The sequence below is a fragment of the Dermacentor andersoni genome, chromosome 10 (genome assembly GCF_023375885.2).
Source record: "Dermacentor andersoni chromosome 10, qqDerAnde1_hic_scaffold, whole genome shotgun sequence".
Lineage (NCBI taxonomy): Eukaryota > Metazoa > Arthropoda > Arachnida > Ixodida > Ixodidae > Dermacentor > Dermacentor andersoni.
The window spans coordinates 128,519,214-128,541,688 of record NC_092823.1 but is presented as its reverse complement, the minus strand read 5'-3'; the positions used below and the strand labels follow the sequence as shown (position 1 = coordinate 128,541,688).

Here is a 22,475-nt window from a genome sequence, read left to right as displayed (position 1 = left end):
AGGGAAGAATCAGATGTATGCGTTAAGAGACAAAGCCGGCAATATCATTACTAATATGGATGAGATAGTTCAAGTGTGGCCGAGGAGTTCTATAGAGATTTATACAATACCAGTGGCACCCACGACGATAATGGAAGAGAGAATAGTCTAGAGGAATTTGGCATCGCACAAGTAACGCCGGAAGAAGTAAAGAAAGCATTGGGAGCTATGCAAAGGGGGAAGGCAGCTGGGGAGGATCTGGTAGCAGCAGATTTGTTGAAGCATGGTGGGCAGATTGTTCTAGAAAAACTGGCCACCCTGTATACGCAATGCCTCATGACTTCGAGCGTACCGGAATGTTGGAAGAACGGCAACATAATCCTAATCCATATGAAAGGGGACGCCAAAGACTTGAAAAATAATATACCGATCAGCTTACTGTCCGTTGCCTACAAAGTATTTACTAAGGTAATCGCAAATATAATCAGGAACACCTTAGATTTACCAGTACTCACGTACGGGGCAGAAACCTGGAGGCTTACGAAAAGGGTTCTACTTAAATTGAGGACGACGCAACGAGCTATGGAAAGAAGAATGATAGGTGTAACGTTAAGGGATAAGAAAAGACCAGATTGGGTGAGGGAACAAACGCGAGTTAATGACATTTTAGTTGAAATCAAGAAAAAGAAATGGGCATGGGCAGGACATACACTGAGGGGGGAAGATAACCGAGATGGTCATTAAGGGTTACGGACTGGATTCTAAGAGAAGGGAAGCGTAGCAGGGGGCGGCAGAAAGTTAGGAGGGTGGATGAGATTAAGAAATTTGCAGGGACAACATGGCCACCATCAGCACATGACCGAGGTAGTTGGAGAAGTATGGGAGAGGCCTTTGCCCTGCAGGGGGCGTAACCAGGCTGATGATGATGATGAGGATAAAGAACCCCGAGTGATCAAACCTAATCCAGTGCACACCTCCCTCTCCCGCTAGCCAACACCAACTAGCTCTCTCAAATGATCGCCATCTGTTGATGGTGATAGCGGCTTCCACACTATGGCACATCATACCCACAACGGGGGACCGACAAAGAAGCGTGTCCCCGTGTTTGTTATGGTGATGGTGCTTTCCATAAAATGAGACTTATCCACAACCAGGGTTAGGTCTAGAAGTGGGCGGTGCGTTTAAAGTAAGGAGGTGGCAACAACTTTATTAAAATTCTGCTCAGGCAAGGTCTGGCAGGCCCGAGTCCTAGGATGGCCCCTCACGAGGAGACGCCCTTTCGGCCCATGCGACGAGGGCTTGCGGTCGTCTTTGATCTGCCGTTCTCGGCAGCTCTTTCCCAAGTCTCTCGTGTGGGAGCTGGCAGGAGGACCTAGGTAAGCACATCCCCAAAAAATGTGTTTTTGGGTAGGCAGTGTTTGATTTGTGCAGCTTGGACATATTGGGTTCCCCAGCACAAGTAGGCTGGCCATAATTACCAAGGTTTAATATAAATAAGAAGAAAGGAAAAAGAAAATAGAAGCTGATAGAGAGAACACGGAGTAGCATGGGTGGGCGTGTGAGAAACAGCTTTATCTCAAAGTATGAGTGAACGGTAAACGTAGCTTCCACGGATTATCGTTATTGTGCAAACTTTGGACTGCCCTTAAGGGAACACTCCAGCTCAATTATCACCATTTACTTTTTTACCAAGGGCAGTGAAGTTAGTTATCAACAATACTTTCTTTTTCGGATTTAGTATATTGTAAGCAGCTTACGTTCATATTACAAATTGTAGCCCCTCCTTATATAATGAACTCGGGCCTTCAAGGATGAAATAAATGAAATGAAATTAAATATTCAGTGACTCTTGAAACACGTTTAAGACTTCTGAACAGATAGGCGCAATGGTTGATAGGAAGCAGCGCAAGATGAGCAAAGGGTCGTAGGAATCACCCAGCTTAAACCACCTAAAGGACAGATGCGGCTATCTAAACATTTCGACTTCGCACATGCGGCCACGATAAACAATCAGCAGCAACGATAGGTCGACCATGCGCACCATGGAGGACGTGCAAGTCAACGCAACGCAAGGCAGCGAATCAACGCAAGGCAGCGAACAAAGGGTGGCATAGGTTGTTGATGCGCAAGCCTTTTAACCGACAATCGCCACACAACACACTACCGGCCTTCATAACCGCTACAGCACGACGGGGTGTGACGATGATGGTGGTGTTTTAAGTGAGCGCTATATGCCGTTCATTCGTGCCTTCGCAGCATCGAGAGCTCTCGTACTCCGTCTGTCGTCAGGATCAGTTTCATATCAATCTGCGCTCCCCGAGCCCCATCGGCCTATTCTCTTCCCCCACTCTTTCGAGCAAGCGAAACCGCGCGCACTGCTATAGGTTGTGCCCTACTTTGTATTCAAGCCAGCGAAGCCCGATTCTCCGGCGCCGCCGTACGCGCGCTTGTGGGAGCGGAATTCCTTGGACGGAGAAGGCGCGCGCGGCGAAATCTAATGAACGTGCCTGGCCGACGGCGAGTTGGCAGGCTCGAGTGGCGGGGCCGGGAAGTGCCTTCGGCTGGGGCATCGAGTGGAGAGCGCGAGATACGGGAGCAGCGAAAACAAAATGGTTCTTGTGGAAACAACTTCCTCGATTGCGCCTGCTTCTCCTTGCACGTGCGCGCCGCGCGTGCATCGAGCAGCGGGTGATGGAAACGAGAGCGAGGGTGACCGCGGGATGGGGGGGAGGGGGGATCGGTGACGTCTCGCGCGTGACTTCCTCGAACTTCACGCCATTCGGTGGTGGAGGGGCAAACAGGTAGGAAGCATGAACGACGCGAGCATGTTGTGTAATTGACGCCACAATAACAAGAGAGAGAGAGAGTAAGTGAAAGAGTGAGTCAAAGGACGATAAGCATGCGACCTATCATGCACGAAGTAGGCATTTTGTTTCTTCTTGGTAAAGGTGTGTGCCTTTAATGGGGGAGGGGGGGGGGTGCGCGCACCGAGTTCTCGTGACGTAGTCGTCAAACTCACATCGCGTTCTGCTCTCCCCGTGTTTACGACTTTCTTTATATCTAAATATCATTTGGTTTCAGTGTAGTGACCGACGTCTGTGTTTCAAATGAAGAAAAATACGCGGGCCAGTTATTATTATGAGCTGCTTCAAGAAGCGATATATGCGATCAGTTGACAGTCTTGTCATGTGTAAAGGCTTACCCGCGTTTTATCTTAAGTAATCTGTTGGAGTTCTGAAATGTTCCATAATAAGTATGGCCTTCTTTTACGCAGGATCTATAATTCATTTTGTACGCATACTTTATCGGTATGCTTGCAGCAGAAGTCTGTTTTGGGAACAAACGCCGTTATTGCTATAAAAAATGCCTCTGAAGTGTTAACTGCCGAAGACTAATTCGAAGATGAATGTATCTTGGTGTCTGTCTTCATGCATTAAAGGCAATGTTTATTTACCTAGTACATTAGGATCAATATCGAGTGTTTCGAATTACATAAATGGTGCCCATGTATAGTTGAAGTTTCTAGGGTCGGCCTTTCTTGTGGCCGGCTGGTTGATGGGAGGAACCATCTTCTTTCTGTACTGCTTCATCCTCAACTGCAGGAAATCTATAATCTGTGAAAGAACAAAGAGATGACTTGGTATGGATTTCGATAGCGCCTTTAGTACAATGACGAGTGATAACGTTCGAGTAGTGAAGACATTTGAGCAGAGAAATTTATTGATCTATGCGGGCTTGTTGGTCGCTCGAATTAAGAGGCAGGTTTTTCAGTGCGACAAGATGGAACCGAGAAGTTGACTGAACAGACGCTGGCACATAAAATTATCTTTCCTAACATCGTTTACCTTTCGTAAATGTTCGCATTTCGAAAGTGTAATTTACTTTGGTTTATTTCTATGTTTATTTGCAAGATCCTTGGACAATTCCTCAAGTTCGGCATAAGCCCCTCGCGTTGAAAGGTCACGTCGAACAACAACAACAACAACAACAACAACAACAACAACAACAACAACAACAACAACAACAACAACAACAACAACAACAACAACAACAACAACAACAACAACAACAACAACAACAACAACAACAACAACAACAACAACAACAAGCAAACTTTTGTGGCCCATCTTGCAAGAGTTAAAGAGCCTATAAGCATGATTCGAAAGGTAAAAAACTCAGTGCCCTTCCACTATGTGAAGAAGGATGACCAGCGAGGCTGTGCACGTGGGCCCCTTAAAGGGAAGCTGAAGAGTTTTCCAGAAAGAAATGACTGAAGAGCTGTACGCATTGGTTTGCAACCCTCCGAATTCGAATATCGCATCGAAATTGAGCGAAAGAAAGTGCAAACCGATTTTATTTCGACGAAAAGGGCAACAGCAGACTCGGGCAGCTCGCGCGCCTCGTTTCCCCCTGTGATTGGTCGGGCGCCTCGTGACGTGAACATTGGTGTTCGTCCGGACCGGCCGCTGCCGCCACACATGAAGCACGGTGCAAGGTGGTTTGGCGCTGTGGTTTGGTGAGACGATAATAGTAAATTTCGAGAGGTTGCGTTTCTCTGAGGAGTTCGGCGTTGCTCCCTACATGTATACGTAGCCGGCCTCTCCAAGAAGCAAAAGATGCTGGTAGCAAGCAGTACTTTCGACGCGAACGAAAGCGAAGTGTTAGCATCTTCTCGTGTTAGAAATGTTCTTTGGTGAGTATGTTTTTTGCAAAGCTGTATTCAGCGATCCAGTGAGTTCGTTTCCGGGCAAACAACTGTACTGTTATGTTCCTGCATGCCTCCTCATGCAACGTAAGGAGGGATGCATCGTCGGCATTTGTGCGCTGCCCCAAAGCTGTCGGCAATCTACTCAGACGGTTTACATGCGGGAAAAGTTTTCCGGCTCTTGTAGCACGTGTAGTGGCCTTCATCAGCGCGCCATCAGCATGCTACTCGTAACCGGAGCCGTAAAGGCGGCGAATTCCGTCGGCTACGTGAGACAGCCGGTTTCTTTCTGTGCGCGAGGGGGAGCGAAGCGTCCTGGCGTGCGCCGGCTTTCAAACACATGACAACTTTACGCTTGCATTGCATTATGGTAGCTGCATGTTGGCTGTTTCACAAGTAACGTGCGAATGGAAAATTAACGGTGGTTTGCGACAAAACCTGCGTCAAGGGTGGGAGATGAACATGTACCTTCCGTTCAGCGTACTAACGCCAACTCGTCCACACCTGGAAAATCCAGGTTTGGACGAGTTCGTGTACTCATAAGGTCTTCCAAGACCAGTTACCATCCGTGCGCCCGCACCCGTCCCGCCTTTGTGCGTTCGTTGCCCCGACCTTTTCGCGCCGCGTTTAGAAAGCCTGCTAGCAGAAAATCGTACTCTCATTCATTCACGCATTATTGATAAACTCTGGTAGTAATCGTCGTCACGAAAGTGGTTAGAGCACAGCACTGCTTTTTTTGAGCGCTTGAAATTCTTTCGATTCACAGCGACCTCCCACTTAGCTGCAAGATTCTTGTTTTGCAGGAAGTAATGGAACATCGTCGCGGACGCTGGTTTTCGTGCAACCGTAGGCTGCACAGAACGCCGGCATGATCGGCCCACCACTTCAATTGATGCTGCGCACGTCAACTACCACTCTACACGCACACAAACAAAGGAATGCAGGGTCGAGCGAAGCATATTATGACGGCACGCACGCAGAAACAAGCACGGTCAGGCACGGTCGCAGAGACTGGGAAGGAGCGGAACACCAGTGCTGACGTCACTACGCCGCGGTTTCCGGTCTCCGTTCGCATCGTCAGCGTCAGCAGCAGCGCGCGGCGCTCGACGGGGGGCGGAGCGACTGCGCAATTTTAACCGGCGATTACGTCATTCCTAAGTGAAAAATCCCGCCCAAAATTTTACGTGCATGGTTTATAAGGTTCCCGCATCCGTATATGAGCGTCTTATTGAATTCGACAGACTCTTCAGCTTCGCTTCGTTGTACTTTATTCAACTAGCCATCTGAAAATATCGGTTACGGCCCTTCATCGTTTTTTCTAGGTTGTTGAACTCAAACTTCATGCACTATTTTGTTTGTCACTTCACCGCTTTACTTATGCTATTATTGAACTAATGCTTGTTGTACCTTTTGTTTTGATACCTGTTGATTCGCTCCATCTCATTTGTATCTTTTTGTACGTTATATTACAGCTGATGTTGCATTTATTGGAATATGGTGTACTCATCGACTACCTTGAACATTAGCACCATGCATTGCGATTAGGTTTCTTTTGGATCTGTACTTACAATATGACTGAGATTGTTGTTTGGTTTAGTATGCGCAATTCGTTATTCATGTTTTTTTACCTTAAATGCATCATCACGTTGCTGCATTTGCCTGTCCCTGCCATTTGTACTGGGTCTTGGTCCTAGTCAAGCCCGTGTAGCGGGTTTTTGACCATGGCCCTCAGCATCCCAAATGTTGGAATAAACTATGATTTAACTTGATTTGAACTGCACCTCCACCGCAGGTCTCCCCGGCATTGCACTATCTTCGGAATCGGCCCATGTATGGGGAGTGCTTAACGCTTGCGTCACTTCCGCCGCGGGTCGGCCCAGTATTGCGCCGTCTTCAGGATTTTTTCTACACGTGGACACGGTAGTGAGGAAAGTAGCCCTTAACAGCTTCGCTGTAAAATGAAAGGGAGAGGAGGGTGCCTAGAAATGAAGTTCGTCGTAATTGAGAAAGTCATTAGTACAGCATTTCTTGCCAGGTGGCAAAACGCCAGACACCGCGATGGCAGTCTGGGAATTTAGAGATCCAAGGGATATAGATATGTTCGAATATTCATGAAGGTTCGACAAGGACACGCGGAGTCGCACTCTGTCAGCTCGTTGTCTAGGTCCAGCGATTTCGCTGCTCCAAACACCTAATAATTGAATCCTTTTACCGTACAATAAGTAAACAACGTGCTAGGTGAGGGCTGCTGCAAACCCTTGGGTTCTAAACATGTGAAAATGACAATGCGCTTCGGAAGTTGAAGATGATGTTACTGACCCCTTGAAAGGGTGTTAAATAATACATTATGCGGCCCGCACAAGCTGGCTGATCACATTGTGGATGCGCCATCAAGGAACAGACATGTTTGTTCAGATGGCCAAGAGCCTGTTCGGCCTACTTCCTCGTATCAGCAGGCTTTGTAAAGGAAGATAAAAAATAACGTACAGCGCGTAGAACAAGGACTACGAGAGACGACATACACAGCGCTGTGTATGTCGCCTCTCGCAGTGCTTGTTCTTCGCGCTGTACGTTATTTTTGATCATGAATTACCAACTAGCTCAAGCAACCACCCTAGTAAAGGAAGAGCCAGTAATTATAAGTTGAACTATTTTAACACATTGTTATAGTTTTAGAGGGATTCATGAACTCTCATAGTGCTATGCGAGAAATAGAGTGGAAAGGAGAGAAGAGAGAAAACACTGCTCCTGTGGCAGCATCTTCGGTTCACCCGGAGTTATCGCAATTGGTGAATCAAACCTGTCCCCAACGTTGTGGGACCTGCAGATGAAGTTTGTGTACTCCTGCGAACTCTTTTTCGCGTGACTCACTTAGCGTTTCTGGGTCCAACGAGAAACAGGCGGTAGCAACGGCAGTACCGAACCAGTTTTGCTTAATACTCTGCTGTTGACATTATTAGATACGCTTTAGTGACATTTAGGCACTCACATCTGGGTGCTCCTTGGCGATGTTGTCACGCTCGCATGGGTCAGAGTCGATGTTGAACAGGCAGGGCTGCCGCATGGGCTGGCACGCTGTGCCATTGTTGTGGCCACACACGACGAACAGCTCGTCAGGGCGCTGCGTTGGCATAGCGCGGCCCATCGCACGGATGGTACGCGCGGCCGAGCACTTGGAGTTGAACCGTGCAGCCGAGTGGAAGAATTGAGACCTGCGTGTATGTCAGATATTAGGCATACTATTAGAGCTAATACATCACTGAATAGGTAATATTGCTGGGGAGGCAATCAAAGGAATAAAGTTATGGGTACATAAGCAAATCTATGAGGATTAAAGCCAAAATAAGAGCAAAGCAGATGTGGAGTTGTGTAGGCCAAATTGCAAATAACTGGCCGATTGGACTTCCTTTTATCTGAGTCCCGTCATAGGTATGCAAACATAGGGAGGGCCGGTAGAAAAATGTCATCAGTTGAGATCAGAAAATTTAAATGCATAGTATGCGCTTGTTTGACTCAGCAGAGTGCTAGTTGGATGTCCATGGCGGAGGAACTTGCTTTGTGATAGGACGCACTTAAACTACTGGTGCTGATGATAGTGTGATGGGTCACTTGAAATGTAAGTAAAAGAACCAAAGCAGAAGGGTCTGAAAGCGTTATCACCGCGGCTGTAAATTAACATCGGAAATACGTTTTTTTAAATATGGGCTGGCGAAGGAGAATGGATTTTGCCATCAGAGGCGGCCACGAGATTTCCATGCTGTCGCTGGTGTACTTTTCTGTCAATTCACCACTGTTAGGTGCGCTAGCTTTTCTATACCTGCTGTGTAGCCTTTAATAGCACAGGCACCCGAACGCAAGTGCGCATTACAAAATAAGGTACCTGTGACACTGTAACACACCATCTGAACCATGCGTTGCCAAGTTTTGTGGCGGAGAAGCTAAGCACGTTACGAATGTTTCGGGGGATCAATAGACGCCTGGAAATGTAGCCGGCCGATACTTTAGCGTGAAATGACTGGGTAATGCCGATACATTGTAAGTTTATAAAAGATATAGTAGGAACAGCATGGTGGAAACAGTTTCGTGCTTGTCAAGATAGAGCGATGCGTATCAACTTCATGAACCCTTGAGATAAAAGTGAGATTCTAAAGTGCTTGAAATATCGCTGGCGCAGTTTTAAGAGGACAGAGTTAAATAACTTTTCTGAGCAACCCATTTATCCCCAAATCTATTATTTTGTGACTAGTATGCGGCCAGCTATATTTTAAATGCATGGGAACTGCAAAGGCCTGCGGCTTTCACCCAATGATGTATGTAGAAATGAAAGCAGGCTCGAAGAGTCCGTGTTTTCTTTATTGATAAATGTATGCATGTTTGTTACCGCATTCGGTTCATGTTGATTGGTTGGCCTCCCGGTTCCATGGGCCGGTACCACCCATCGTAACGCCCCCTGGCCAGTGAGCCCTGGACCAGCTTGTACCCATGGTATCGCAGAGCCGACATGTTCCACACCGGGTCGATGTTGAGCAGAATCTCGCTTCGGGGCGATACGTTGTCCGCGATAAGCGTGTCCCACATGTTGAGGCCGTCGATCTCACCAAGGTCGTCCACTTTACCTCCTGCAAGGAAGCGGTTTCGGCACCATCAGATTCTAGGTTAATGGCTTCGTTAGGGACGCGTGAACCTCTTTTAACGACAGCAGCTGTGCAGTAACGATCAGCGGTACGAGTGCTTGGGTCAGCAAAGAATCAAAAATAAGATCGCACTGACAAAATACCTGGTTCTTAGAAAATGTTTGTGATTCACCAGTGCCAGTATTTCGAACAATTCTTGCGTATGAACGGCTTGGGAATCCAGGCCTGTTCGTCGTTATTTTTTTATCGCTGAAAACGATATGTATCTGGGTGCTCATCTGCTGATTCACGGAAGACCTTTGCTTCAAGAAAGATTTCTGATTTACCGTTGTATTTATGGACCTCCCGGCGAGATGATCTTTGGCATTGCGGTGGCTTTGTGCTTGTTTTGAAGGTCGCCAATTATTATTATATCTTCACTTAACAAATTATGAAGAGTAGCAATTTGGATACCTCTTCATTGAACAGACGCTACATCGAAAAGTACATTGGCTAAATTTCCGTATTTCTTCAGGCGCACACACTGTTCTATATGTCACTGCGCTTCACGAAGACGGCTCAATAGACAGAGCTTCACCTTCTGTCACCCTTCGGTACTTTAAAGTGCTAAAAATGAATTGGATCACAAACTAAGGGCTAGCGACCTACACCCGCCGACTTTTGCAAGAGAAAAAAAGGTACCTAGCGCAGTGTTTCAGCATCAGTCTCACAGTAATGTTGCAGTGCAATGTCGCGGGCTCGATAGCCAACCACGGCAGCCACATTTCGATGGAGGCGAAACTAGAAAATTTATTTATTTATTTATTTGTTTATTTATTTATTTACATATACAGTAGCCCAATATATGGCTATAGCAGGAGTGGGAACATTATACGTTACTGTACATTACACATTAAAAAACACAGATATACACAAAAAGACGAATGATTAAAAAAGAAGAGCTTTACATGTTAGTGAAGTGCTTACCAGTGGTAGCTATAAAATCTTGTAGTGGTAGTGAACGAATGTTACCGGGTAGAGAATTTGAAAGCTCTACTGTACGTGAAAAAAACTGTACTTGAATATGTTAGTACGGGCATAAATAGGTGTTATGTTGAATGCGTGGGAGCTACGTGTACAGCTTGCGTTAGTAAATGTGATATAGTTACAGTAAGAAAGACCAGAGGTGGAGCCTTGTACTAAGATTTAAGTTCAAGTCACAGAACCCTAGACAGTCAACATTCATCCGGGTCCCTCGACAACGGCGTTCCTCACAGCCACAGTGGTGCTTTCCGGTGTTAAATCTCTATAATTATTATCACGAAAAAAAAAAAACATAATGCGCATGCTCATACAGTTATGTGGCAGCCTCGACTTCTGCGGTGCGGCTAAATTTCAACTTCAACAAAGGGTGCTCCATTTTTCAAGTTTTTTGATGCCAAGCACAATTTTCTAACATTTATCTACGGAACACGCTGTTTCACACTCTCTGCTACCCGTAAGTGAGAAGCAAGCCTTCAGCTTCGACGTGGTCAGTGCTGCTGGTGCACTTTTCCCGACATGCATTCAGACCAAAATTACCTTCGCAGATAAGAATTACCGAGTTGCTGACGTGTTTCTCGTGCATACCTGCAGCGGCGTAAAGAGTGGGCAGCCAGTCAGTGATGTGCATGAGTTGGTGGGCCACATGAGGTCGTTTGATGAATGTGCTCCAGACGAAGGCCACCCCTCGAACGCCTCCTTCCCAAAGTGTGCCCTTCGTGCCACGAAGCGGCCAGTTGGAGCCCGCACTGTTGTCGATACCTCCTGCAGCAGCTCCGTTGTCCGTGGTCACCACTAGGATGGTGTCTTTGATGGCATTGGTGAAGAGCAGCGCCTTTATTATCTCGCCGATGCTGTCGTCCAGCGCCGACACCATCGCTGTCGTTTCATGCACAAAGGGTACCGCTGTAAGTCTGCAATGCGTGTGATATATGCATGCTACAGTTCTGCTTGTACTGATGTGTGACCCTATGCAGTTCACAACAGGGAGTGACTTGTTGCGTAGAAGTGTGGTTGAACTGAACAGCCTTTGTGTCGCTCTCACTTTTCTCCATTCTTGTGCCTTGGACGTATATAAGCAGAATGTTGATAAATAGGTTTTTTTAAACAGAATTTGTTATCGAAGGTACAGGTATAAATTTATTGATATCACAGATAAGATTTTATTGTGATTAGCATTCTTAGGGTACTTCGTGTATTTTTCCGGAGGATATCTACATATACGTATATAACCGTTTTCGCCCGAACCTGGATCGCTGAGTAGTCCTTGGTCGAATGGGTAGCGCATCGGGCTGCTGTACGGAGGGAACAGTGTTCGAACCCAACCGTCGGACTAACTCGGGTCACTAAGTATGTGGCACTGGGCACCTATATACATATATATATGCACCGCTTTTCAGTGAACCTCTCTGACCGGTGAGATGGGCCATTGGAAATGAGACACCGGGCTTGTGGCAAGGCGCATGTACCACTATTCAACGTTACCTTTGACGCCCAATTGGAGCACTCAATGTCTGCACTCGGTGTGCGCTGCTCTTCAACGAATCGTTTTAATAACAACTTGGGTCCCTGGGCATGTGCCAGTATGTGGGAACCGCTCATCAGTGTACCTCTTCTACGTTGACTTGAGTGATTAGATATGTGCAACGGGGGTATGTGCTGTTTTATAATTACGAAAATATTCCGTTAAATTTTAATGATGCTTGGCAGAATCAAGCCCATGACACACGCGGGAATTACGGCGGGGTCACTAGATGGCGCAGCATGCTCAGTGAGAAGTTCCAGAAAGCTGGAAGGCGGCGGCACATAGCTTTCGACGCTAACAATGCGGTGTGTCGCTACATTGATTCAATGCTAATAGCCATGAACGTAATCGCAAAAAGTAATCGCGTAAACGTTTCCTCTCTAAAGAAATACGCATTCACACTGAACTTTAGTTAATACTGAGTTGTTTGGTAATCTTGTAATAGTATACTACCTCGTATATCTACGCACACGCGAAAGGACGATCGTTGGTTCAGATAGACGAACTCTCGTAGCGAATTATAGAAGGGCAGTACTCTTGATTCCACAGACCTGCATATGCTCTTCGCTTCGGATTTAGTATGTGGCTGTGCTTGAGTAGATCTTCATCCGGAGCTTCTAGAAGAGAGTACGTATTTCCCACGTGCACAGCGGAGTAGCACAGGTACAGAAAGATGGGCTGTGTGGGAAAGGAAAAAAAAATGAAAAGCATGTAATTCGATGCTACAACGCATAAACACTCCTAAAAAGTACATTTGTTTGACGAGGTAATTTTTCTGTTTACTATAATTTTTCTGTAATAACCATAATTGCCTCGCGACCGTAGGTGTTACCACATGCAGTAATAACTGCCTAAATTGATATTACTGCTTAATAATGTAAAATAACCCGCCGTGGTTGCTCAGTGGCTATGGTGTTCGGCTGCTGAGCACGAGGTCGCGGGATCGAATCCCGGCTACGGCGGCCGCATTTCGATGGGGGCGAAATGCGAAAACACTCGTGTACTTATATTTAGGTGCACGTTAAAGAACCCCAGGTGGTCGAAATTTCCGGAGTCCTCCACTACGGCGTGCCTCATAATCAGAAAGTGGTTTTGGCACGTAAAACCCCATAATTTAATTTTTAATAATGTAAAAATAAGACGAGCAGTCGTATCCTGAAGATGCAACTATATATTCCTAAATGTCTCGAACTCTAACACTTTCTTTGCATGCGACGCTCGACTCCTGAAAAGACAATTGTATATACCTGGAAATCATTAACGCTAGATCTTTCTTGAATCGTGGCATTGCAACGTTCTACACTTGAGTACTTAGGCGCTCGTCGTAATAAAGATGTATGACTTCTGTGGCTGGGCACCAGTCGAAGCATTTCTTTTTGTAACCACTTGTGCCGAAACTCTTGAAATAATTGTGAATGAGGCATTGCGAATGGAACAGCATTGTCCCGCGGGAGATAGACGTACCCTGTTCTGGTTTCTTTTCTTGAGGACTTCGATAGCCTTCTCGGTGAACAGACTGGTGGCATATTTACCGGATGACTCCTGGTCTGGATTCATGTTGTCCCACATGTCAAGGCCCCATCCTGTCCACGTGTCATTGTCTGTGCTGAACAGCTGTCATGAAGGTGAGACTCGTCAGATCGTTCTTTTTTTTCCCAGCTGCACTACTTCATGATTGCGTCGCTTGAAATAGGTTGCTCCAGGCCAGCAAAGATATCTGGGTGAGCTTTGACGAAAATGCGGTGACGTTGAAAGTGATAACGAAAGCGCACGGCCGTTGCTGATCCCCAACCACGCCGAAGAAGCTAGATTTAGCGCTGCCTGGATTGAACTCGGTGTGTCTAGCTCTTGACCCAGTACTAGGCTGGTTCTCTTGAGCGCAAGTGAGTGCACACGTTACCGCGTTCCAGTGCTTTGGTTTTCTGTGGTGTTGGGTGGTATTCTCAGAACTATCTAAAACGTAGAGAACGAATAGGCACGAGAAGGAGACGGACAACAAAAGCTGCTGCCTGTCCCCGTCGTTATGTCTAGTCGTTCCAGGGCTCTAGGTTTTTCCGAGAATCCCTTGACAACTAGCCCATCTCTCCATCCTGGTGGGCTCTTGCATCGGCGGACGCCAGACACTGTTATCTTGAGGTAAGCAATGCCGCACGGGGCCCCGTAGCCGCAACGTGTATATTTTGTAGGAACCCGCTTCCTGTGTTGGGGAGTGCTACACAGCAATGTAGCTTTGTAGTGAGAGCTGAGAGCTTTGTAGTGAGAGCTGAGCCTGCCATCATAAACAGAATTATGCGAATGCATGTAATGAAGTACAAGAGCGAGGCTAGTCGATCGGCGTTTGTCCTTGACAGGAAAAGAAAGTTGCATAGAAGCAGACGACGATAGCATTATTGTACCTTGTGCGTGATTTGCCGTGTGTTGTTCTTTAGACGTGATTACTTTCGACATCAAAGTTTAGTGCACTTATCCTTGCGCTATGTGTCCCTCCGATATAGCTGATTAGTTTCGAGTACTTTGTAGCCCGAAAGAATGTCTTGCAGCTTCCATTTCGGTGACACGTTATTTGGAAGCAGATTTATATTGCTGATGTCAATGAAACTGTTTCAAGGCTGGTTTCTTGTAACAGACGCAGAATATTCTGCGCAGGCGCCACTTCGCAAATGAATGGGGCTTTCTAAGAAGGCGGATCGTGATTACGACTTGCACCTTGCTGTGTAGTTGTTTAAGTACGCACAAATGACGCTGCACGTGCTTAGATTTATGCAGGAATGCCTAAGCCGGGTGTTTTCAGTGCCCTGGTGTGTGTCAATCACTGCATTTTGTCTTTAGTGATGCACTGAATACATAGAAAGAATACGTGGGTGTGGTTCTACGCAAAGCAAAACCCGAGAGTCCGTATATGTCAACGCAGTCTTTCGGAGTTGACGCTATAAAAATGTCGCTTCTTTTACCTCGCTGATGTTGACATAAAGCTGCTAGCCACTTCAAAGGACCCACTTTAACACTCACAAACTAAATTACCGGAGCGTGTATGTAGTTCATTAGGCCCTGGTTTTCAACATGATTGCTGAAGTCATTGATAGGTACTACTATTTGGGGTTTTGTTGAGTCAACCATGTTGAAAAAAAACACAAATAGTGCTATAGTATGCCCTAGAGAGAGCAACTTCCTGAATGAAAGCCTAGTGCGTAATCATCATAAAAAAACAAGAATAAATAATTTCTTTTACCGATAGTGAAGTGTGATCCGAGTAATCTTGGTGATCCGTGTAAGGGCCATAGTGGCTATCAAAGCCACGGTACGTAGGAGTATAATTAGCAGTGAAATGCCCAAGATGCCACTGAAAACAAAATATATACGGGAAAGCACTTTCAGTGCGACACACTGCGCATATCAACATTTTGCTTCCTCTTAAAGAATATAGCGGTTTGATCAAAGCATGACAACAGTTTGTAGTGTCATTTCGGTCTCATTATGTTGGTGAATTTTGTCACACATTACTCTTTTCAAGGTCACATAGCCAAAAGGCTATAGGCGTGTCTGCGAAGTCATGCAAGTAGAATATAGAACGGAGCTGCGTTCTTGCAGACAACTCCTTTGCGCAATCAAATGTATCTATGATGCGAACGTCCGCGCGTGTGTGCGCAGATTTACGGCTTGGATGTGACCATGTCATATGTGTTGCACTCCCGAGTCCAACCTATTCACGTAGTGCAGGGTAGACAACCGGGCATGATTTTTCTGCATATCATTGAATTTTAGTTTCACATGGTTGAAGCCTTGTGATAACTTGACGACCTGCTGATAACGGCACAATTTGTGCTCATCTAATGAAGAGTGCATTTCAATGCATGGAATTACGTATATGAGCCTGAAACTTACCTTTCCCACAGCATGTGTTTCGTAGCCCAGTTCTTTCAGGTACTCTGGAAGCAGTTTAAAGTTGAGTGGGAGCCCGAATGGCTCCGCCGCACGAATTTCGTCGTGCTGAAGGCCTAGAAAAAGCACTGGGCTTAGAGATTATAAAAATAATAAAGAAAAAAAATGCGTCACAGCGTTTAGTTCGAACTGGGTTAACACGAGCGGTTCTTGTATACGTCGGTAAAATACTTGCATGTTCCCACCGGCAAAGAGCGTCAAAATTTGTACGTCGGGCGCAAAGCCAAAACATAGCTAATTAAGTTGGTCAGACGGGCTAGAACGAGAATGGGTGCATGTCACCACGTTGATGCGCGTTTCTTCGTCCGTGCTTTTGTGCGCCATATTTCTCCTCAATGCGAGCGCTTCTTGCACAGTGCCCCACTACCCCCCCCCCCCCCCCCCCCCCAATAAAAGAAAGATAATGTCGTTCGTGTCTGTTCTTATGCAGGTGTTGAGATGTTTAGTATAGCATTAGAAGCTGTCTGAACTTGTTTTTTTTCTCGGACAAGAGTCCCTAATGCCTTGTCCTTTAATGTCTTATGAGAACACACAGACACACACGCCCACACACACACACGCACGCGCGCACGCACGCACGCACGCGCGCACGCACGCACGCGCGCACGCACGCACGCGCGCACGCACGCACGCACGCACGCACGCACACACACACACACACACACACACGCACACGCACACGCACACGCAAAAGATAATGTAATGAGATTTCCTAGCGCGTGCCAAAGTGCATTCTTGCGCCTTCCGACAAAGTCAGCGCTCGGTGCTGAGAGACTGAATTGCGCATGCGCATCCTTTAATGCTCGTGTGCCGGCCAACACTCCCACTCCTTGCCAGCCTGCTGTCTAGCTATTGCCGCGATTGCACTTGATTATGCTAGGAAAGCTGCGCGAGTTACGGCTGATATCGGCCGTTGGGCACGCGCGACAATGCGCTGCATACTCCGCCGACCGAAGCAGCTATCGCTTTCCTAGTGTAATATTCTGCAATCATCGCGATTCCAACAACAGGCTGGCAAGAAGTGACCCGCCGTGGTGGCGTAGTGGCTTTGGCGTTGCGTTGCTGAGCCCGAGGATGCGCGATTGAATTCCGGCCGCGGCGGCCGCATTACGATGGCTGCGAAACGCAAAAAACGCCCATGTACGGTGCATTGAGTGCACGTGGAAGAACCACAGGTGGTATAACTTAACCCGGATTCCCCCAATATACGGCGTGCCTCACGATCACATATTGGATTTGTTACGTAAAAGAAAACAAACATTTTTTAGAAGAGAGAGAGATGAAGAGGAAGTGGTCGTATTGGCAAGCACACAAACTTTAAAGGACGCAGATGCCCAATGCCATGTTTCGGCACCAGGTGATTGATTCCTCAGAGGACGCAAGAATGCAATTTGGCACCGGCTCGCAGATCCCGTATTGTCTTGTACCCGCTCGTATAACAGGCCTGATGCGAATTCCAGCAAGCATTGGCTGAAGCATTTGCTGGCCGCTGCGTTCATCAGTCAGTTGGATTACTAGTTTCTTTCGCCGTGAGACCTTAACAATACTCTTTTTGAGAATGCGAGAGCACCAACTTCGAAAAATGTGTCACCTGAGTGTCCTTCGTCTGTGATGACCTCTGACGCCATCTACCAGTGCACCGGGCTGATGCTGCCCATTTGCTGCTTTCTCGAACTGTTTAGTGAATGATTTGGTTTTTAGTGCATTGTGCAGTAACGTAGGCACAATAGGTGGAGCGACAAAAATTGAGCGCACATTGCGAAAACAAGGTTAAAAAACTGTTTGGCATAGTTTTGCAATCTATCAATTTAGGACCGGGTTGTGTGGACACTTCAGGTCATCAATAGATATCTTTTCTTCCAACTTGTGCACTTTTTATGTCACTTTACCTAAGCGTATTGGGTACTTTCCAGTTAGCAGCGCCGCCCTCGACGGAGTGCAGAGAGGAGTGACGTAGTAGTTGTTCAATATGACTCCGTCGCTAGCCATCACGTCAAGGTTCGGCGTCTTTACTTGAGTTGACTCGTGCAAGCTGACGTCATTCCAGCCCTAAATGAGAAACAGAGAAAATTGCGCAGCACATTGAACCATGAGCTGTTGGAACCTTAAAACAGTGAAAGGTGCAAAATGCATAGGGCCACTTCACTATGTGACAGATCACACCTCGGCGGTATTTAGACGACTGTTGCTGCTGAAACACGAGTTCGAATCTTAAGAGCCGATGTCTACTGACGTAATTATCACGCTGAAGAATAGGCCACGTGGTACCATAATTCATAATTAGAACAAAACAATTACTGTATACAGAAATACTATATAGGGAGCGTTGTCATTACTAAAAAGTAAGTCATACTGGGCGTAACGTAAACTGTTCCAAGGTCGCTTCATAGGACATTTTGCTCGGTTTCCTGCTTCCAGCCTCAAACAATTTAGAGCCACAGTTACCTTGAGCCTCTTGAACAGCGAGGCTTATTTAGGGCTGCCGGAGTTAAGGCATGAAACCTGATAGGTTAAAGCCGTCCCGAGAAAGGTACGTATCTACACTCTTAGGCAAAGTTACGCCCTTTGGCTTGCCCCTTCTGTCACACAACAATAATCGTTATCTGCCTTGATGCGTTTCCTTTCTTTAACGCTGCGAGCCCGGAACTTTCCAGTAATGAACGGCACGCGCGTTATCAGAAGGGGCACTCCAAACGGTGTAAACTGTTCTATGCTGATAACACGCGTGCCGTTCGTTACTGGAAAGTACCGGGCTCGCAGCGTTAAAGAAAGGAAACGCATCAAGGCAGATAACGATTATTGTTGTGTGGCAGAAGGGGCAAGCCAAAGGGTGTAACTTTGCCTAAGAGTGTAGACAGCCTGGCGACAGATGTTTGGGGTGTAGAGGGTAAACTCGCAGAAAATTTATCTGCAGAAAACGGGGCAGCGCTGACGTTCCATCAGGGGTGAGCGGTGTGCTTATAGTATAGGGCCATTATTATTGCTGCCGTATACTTGCAGTACTATTGCACTGTGCACTGCAATTTTTAACAGTATTTTTGTGTACCTTATTCATGCCCGTTTATGTCGTGCGGCGACTATTCCGGCCACTTTCTGTAATGCCGAAAGACGTTGAAGGTGAAATAAATGAAATCGACGGGGAAACTAGTAATTTTATTTTGAAAGCAGGAACAGGGTGAACAAGGAAGAAATACGGAGAGAGCGGAAAAAAAAATTTGCTAATGGTGTTTCTGCCTGTCATCTTGTGAGCGTTCTTTGGTTCATTGCTTCCCGCTTTCTGTCTCTCTCATCCTGGTTCTCCTTTCACACTGAAAATTCCCAACTTTGCCGAACTCTCAATTGTTAAAATTTATTTCTAGCATTACTATACTAATATATTCCAGTAAAAACAAAAGAAAATATTGAACAAGTGAAAAGAAAACAAAGGTGTAACTCTGTTTCAAGCGTTGTTTTGTGTTTGCCTAGGCACTGTAGCTTCTGTAGTTGGTCTCGGTACGGCTTTTAAACTTTCGGAAGGCGTGTTATCTTGTGCTGTAGCACGAGAACAAGAAAATTCATATATTGACGTAAACAGCGTACGTCTTTTTGGTAATTAAAAAGAAACATCGTATCAAGTGAAAGTTTATTGCATATACGTGTTTCATTCAAGAACGTGATTATACCTTCTTTTACGTTAAAATGTTTCCGATTTTATTGTTATGTATTTATCCGGCTTCTGTGTTATTTTTTTCCACTGCACTGTGTTTTAAGCTTTCACGCAAAAGAAACAAATTTTCTTTTACCACTTCGAAGATTGATGCCAACGCGATTCACTTGTTTACTCTACTGTCAATTCAAACTCTGCAACAAGCTTTCTAACGATCCTCTTTACTACATATTCTAATAAAGTACTTAATTTGCTAATGTACTGAATTGAAGACAAAAACCTTGTAGACCCCATACAGTGCGGAAACCTGGTGTAAGCAAGGTTTTGGTTAGCCAGCAAGACTGAATGTTGCATTTCGATAAGCTAAGCGCAGTGCATCTCAAAGTTCACTGTGCAACAGCTGTCATCCAAGACGGTGGAGAAACGAGATACACTGGCACCACTGACCACCGCGTCTCAACTTTCGGGTGTCACCAACCACCCGCACGAGAGCAGGTGCGTCTCAAGGAGCTGGTTGGCATTCGCACGAAAAAAAAAAAGTCACACCATGCGCAATTATGGTGCAGTTGTGAGAGCTGCGGCCTGATGCGCTTGGCGATCCGTGTTTAAACTCAGCATGGGACACGTAATCCTTGCATTTGGACGCGTGGGACCTATTCGGTAAAACAGCACAAGCCACGGTCAGCATAGTTCCGAAGGATTTGCAAAGATAGCGCCTCTTTAAGCTACTTCTTAATTTGTTTTTGGAGATACGCCGGCTGTGCATATGGCTTGCGGCCTTTCGTTGCTGGGCTCGATTTCCGACTTTGGGGCCCACATTAATGGATGGGAACGGAAAGCAGAAACGCTCACCCTTCCCGATTTCTACGCATGTTCGCGGATACCGAATGATAAAATTTTATCTGAAGGAGCCAACGCTGCGCGTCGACTCTCATAGCTAAGCTTTGGCTATGATGTTAAACACAATCAACTAATGCTTCTCGAGATTTCAGCACTGCGACGTTTTATTTGCTCATGCGCTTTCTGAATCTGGAGAAGTTCGTGCTTGCGAAGGAGATATCCGGAATTCTTTCATTTGCGCGCTTATACTTTGGCTGCGGTTGAAAGGCGGACGAGTACTGGAAAATGTGCTTTCGTGAGCAACACGTGAGTGAACACTCACGAAAAGGGCACGTACTTGAAGTTTTGTAGCAAGGAGTAGTTCGAATTGGTGACTTACCAAGTCGTCGACAATTATCAGCACGATGTTTGGACGTGTTTGTGCCGCAGCTGGTTGATGCGCCCAAGCAGACAAAAACACCATACAGAAACCTACCACAACCTGGCCTTTCATGGTACCACATGTTCGTGAAAACCGCAGAAGCATGGCTTGCAAAATTGCCGAGTAAAACTGATTTGCTTTCGCTATGCTGTTACTACATCTTGTGGTACGGTCACGTGGGAATGAACACATCAGGAATGCCTCACGCCAGGAGAATACACTTGAAGCGTGAACGGCGCTCCGGCAAAGAGGCTACATGTAGGCCGGATGTCGCTTCATACCGCGTAACATTAGCACTCGGCTATTGTTGCAAGGAAAGGATACAAAGAAAGTGTTGCAAAGGTAGCACAAGTGTCTATATCTGCGCTTAGGCAACGATGAGAACGAGACTTTGTTATTCACCAATGATATTGGCGATGCTACCGATACTGCCAAGTTTCTCGCATTGAAGAAAAAGATCACACATTGCTGCGTGATGTCTCATAAAATTCGTCTCGTCAAGGCGTCACGAAAACGTTTCAAAAGATGTTCTTGAAAAGAGCTCTTGCTTCATACCAGTCAGAAGCACACCTGTCATTAGAGCACGCTTATTTTTGATTGTAAGCAACTTTAAAATTGAGAAGCCATGTATTGAACCGCTATTTTATCTACCTGTTAACCCCGCAGGGGCGTCTGCGTCAGCAGGCGTTTGGTGTGTTGTGACACCACGTACCCGAGCACACGAGGGTTGGACCCTCCGGCGTCTAATCGTACGCGGCTTAGCTGTGTCCGGGGAAATGGGGATCCTGGGGGTTGAGCCAATGCCTGGTGTTTGGACCTTTACGGCCCCTCGGCGGTGGCAACTCACCTCTTTGGCCTCAGCTTCACGTAGACGGCACCCCTGGCCTGACCCACCCGGGGAAAATCGGTAGTTGCCTTTTCCTATTCTCATTTCCCATCTTAGTCTTTCTCTCTCACCGTTTAATCTTTCCTGTCTTCGCTTCACTTCTCACTTCCAAGTTTCCCGGCAGCAAGGATTAACCTTGCGTGGCTAAGTAGTCTTGGTTAGGCTGTATTTGGTTATAGCAGTTTGTACGGCTGGCGTTGACAGGGCTTCCCTTGCAGGATCTTCTGTCACGTCCCCATGTTGGGCTCCATGGCGGGTGGTTGGCATCGCTGCCGAAAACGCCATCTCTACTCATGGAAAATGCTTTCCCTAAACTCCCTGATCGCCATCAGAAATGAGGGCGCACCAAAGATGTCTTTCAGTTTTTCGGACGCCAAATCCAGAACTTCCCCCGTTTCCACGTTATTCACTCTGAAAAGTCAAACCAGTGCGAACCATTTCACCGTTCCTTGTTTCAAAGTGTTTGACTGATGTTTTTGGTCCAGGTTATAAGGCGTCGAGGATGGAAAGCGGTGACCTCCTCTTGGAGCTCCGCGATCAGAAGCAATATGAAAAACTACCGAAACTAGTGTCATTTGGGGAGACCCACATAATAGTAACCCCGCACCTTACTATGAACACCACTAGCGGCGTTGTGTCGGACGATGATTTCCTTGAGCTTACTGAGGCTGAACTCTTGGAGGGCTTCAGTGAACATAATGTCATCAATGTTAAACGAATTAAGATGAGGTGGGATGGCAAAGAGATCCAGACGAAGCACCTGATGCTCACCTTCTGCTCAAGTGTACTTCCCGAGTTCATCGAGGTCCCTTATATCAAAGTTCATGTTAGGCCATGCGTGCCCAATCCCCTCAGATGCTTTAAATGCCAAAGGTTGGGC

The 22,475-nt window shown here is 46.5% G+C and overlaps 1 protein-coding gene across 1 annotated transcript; it reads right to left on the bottom strand.

The window, feature by feature from the left end:
• Positions 1-3,404: 3,404 nt before the first annotated feature.
• LOC126545011 (arylsulfatase B-like) lies at positions 3,405-22,396 on the bottom strand. The gene is made up of 10 exons (XM_050192613.2): positions 22,367-22,396; positions 17,692-17,851; positions 15,746-15,858; positions 15,093-15,203; positions 13,328-13,477; positions 12,415-12,541; positions 10,927-11,217; positions 9,066-9,303; positions 7,674-7,896; positions 3,405-3,593 (listed from the first exon to the last, which is right to left on the bottom strand). The coding sequence occupies exons 1-10, from the start codon at positions 22,394-22,396 to the stop codon at positions 3,468-3,470; spliced, it is 1,569 nt and encodes a 522-aa protein (XP_050048570.2). The 3' UTR covers positions 3,405-3,467.
• Between the last annotated feature and the right edge of the window lie 79 nt (positions 22,397-22,475).

What these genes read in the sequence shown, in the direction of transcription:
- LOC126545011 (XM_050192613.2), bottom strand. Translation starts at nt 22,396, where the DNA reads ATGAACTCGGGAAGTACACTTGAGCAGAAG. An exon ending in AAACACATGCTGTGGGAAAG is followed by an intron (nt 15,204 to 15,745) that starts GTAAGTTTCAGG and finishes TTTTGTTTTCAG; the next exon opens with TGGCATCTTGGGCATTTCAC. An exon ending in CACTCTTTACGCCGCTGCAG is followed by an intron (nt 9,304 to 10,926) that starts GTATGCACGAGA and finishes GCTTCCTTGCAG; the next exon opens with GAGGTAAAGTGGACGACCTT.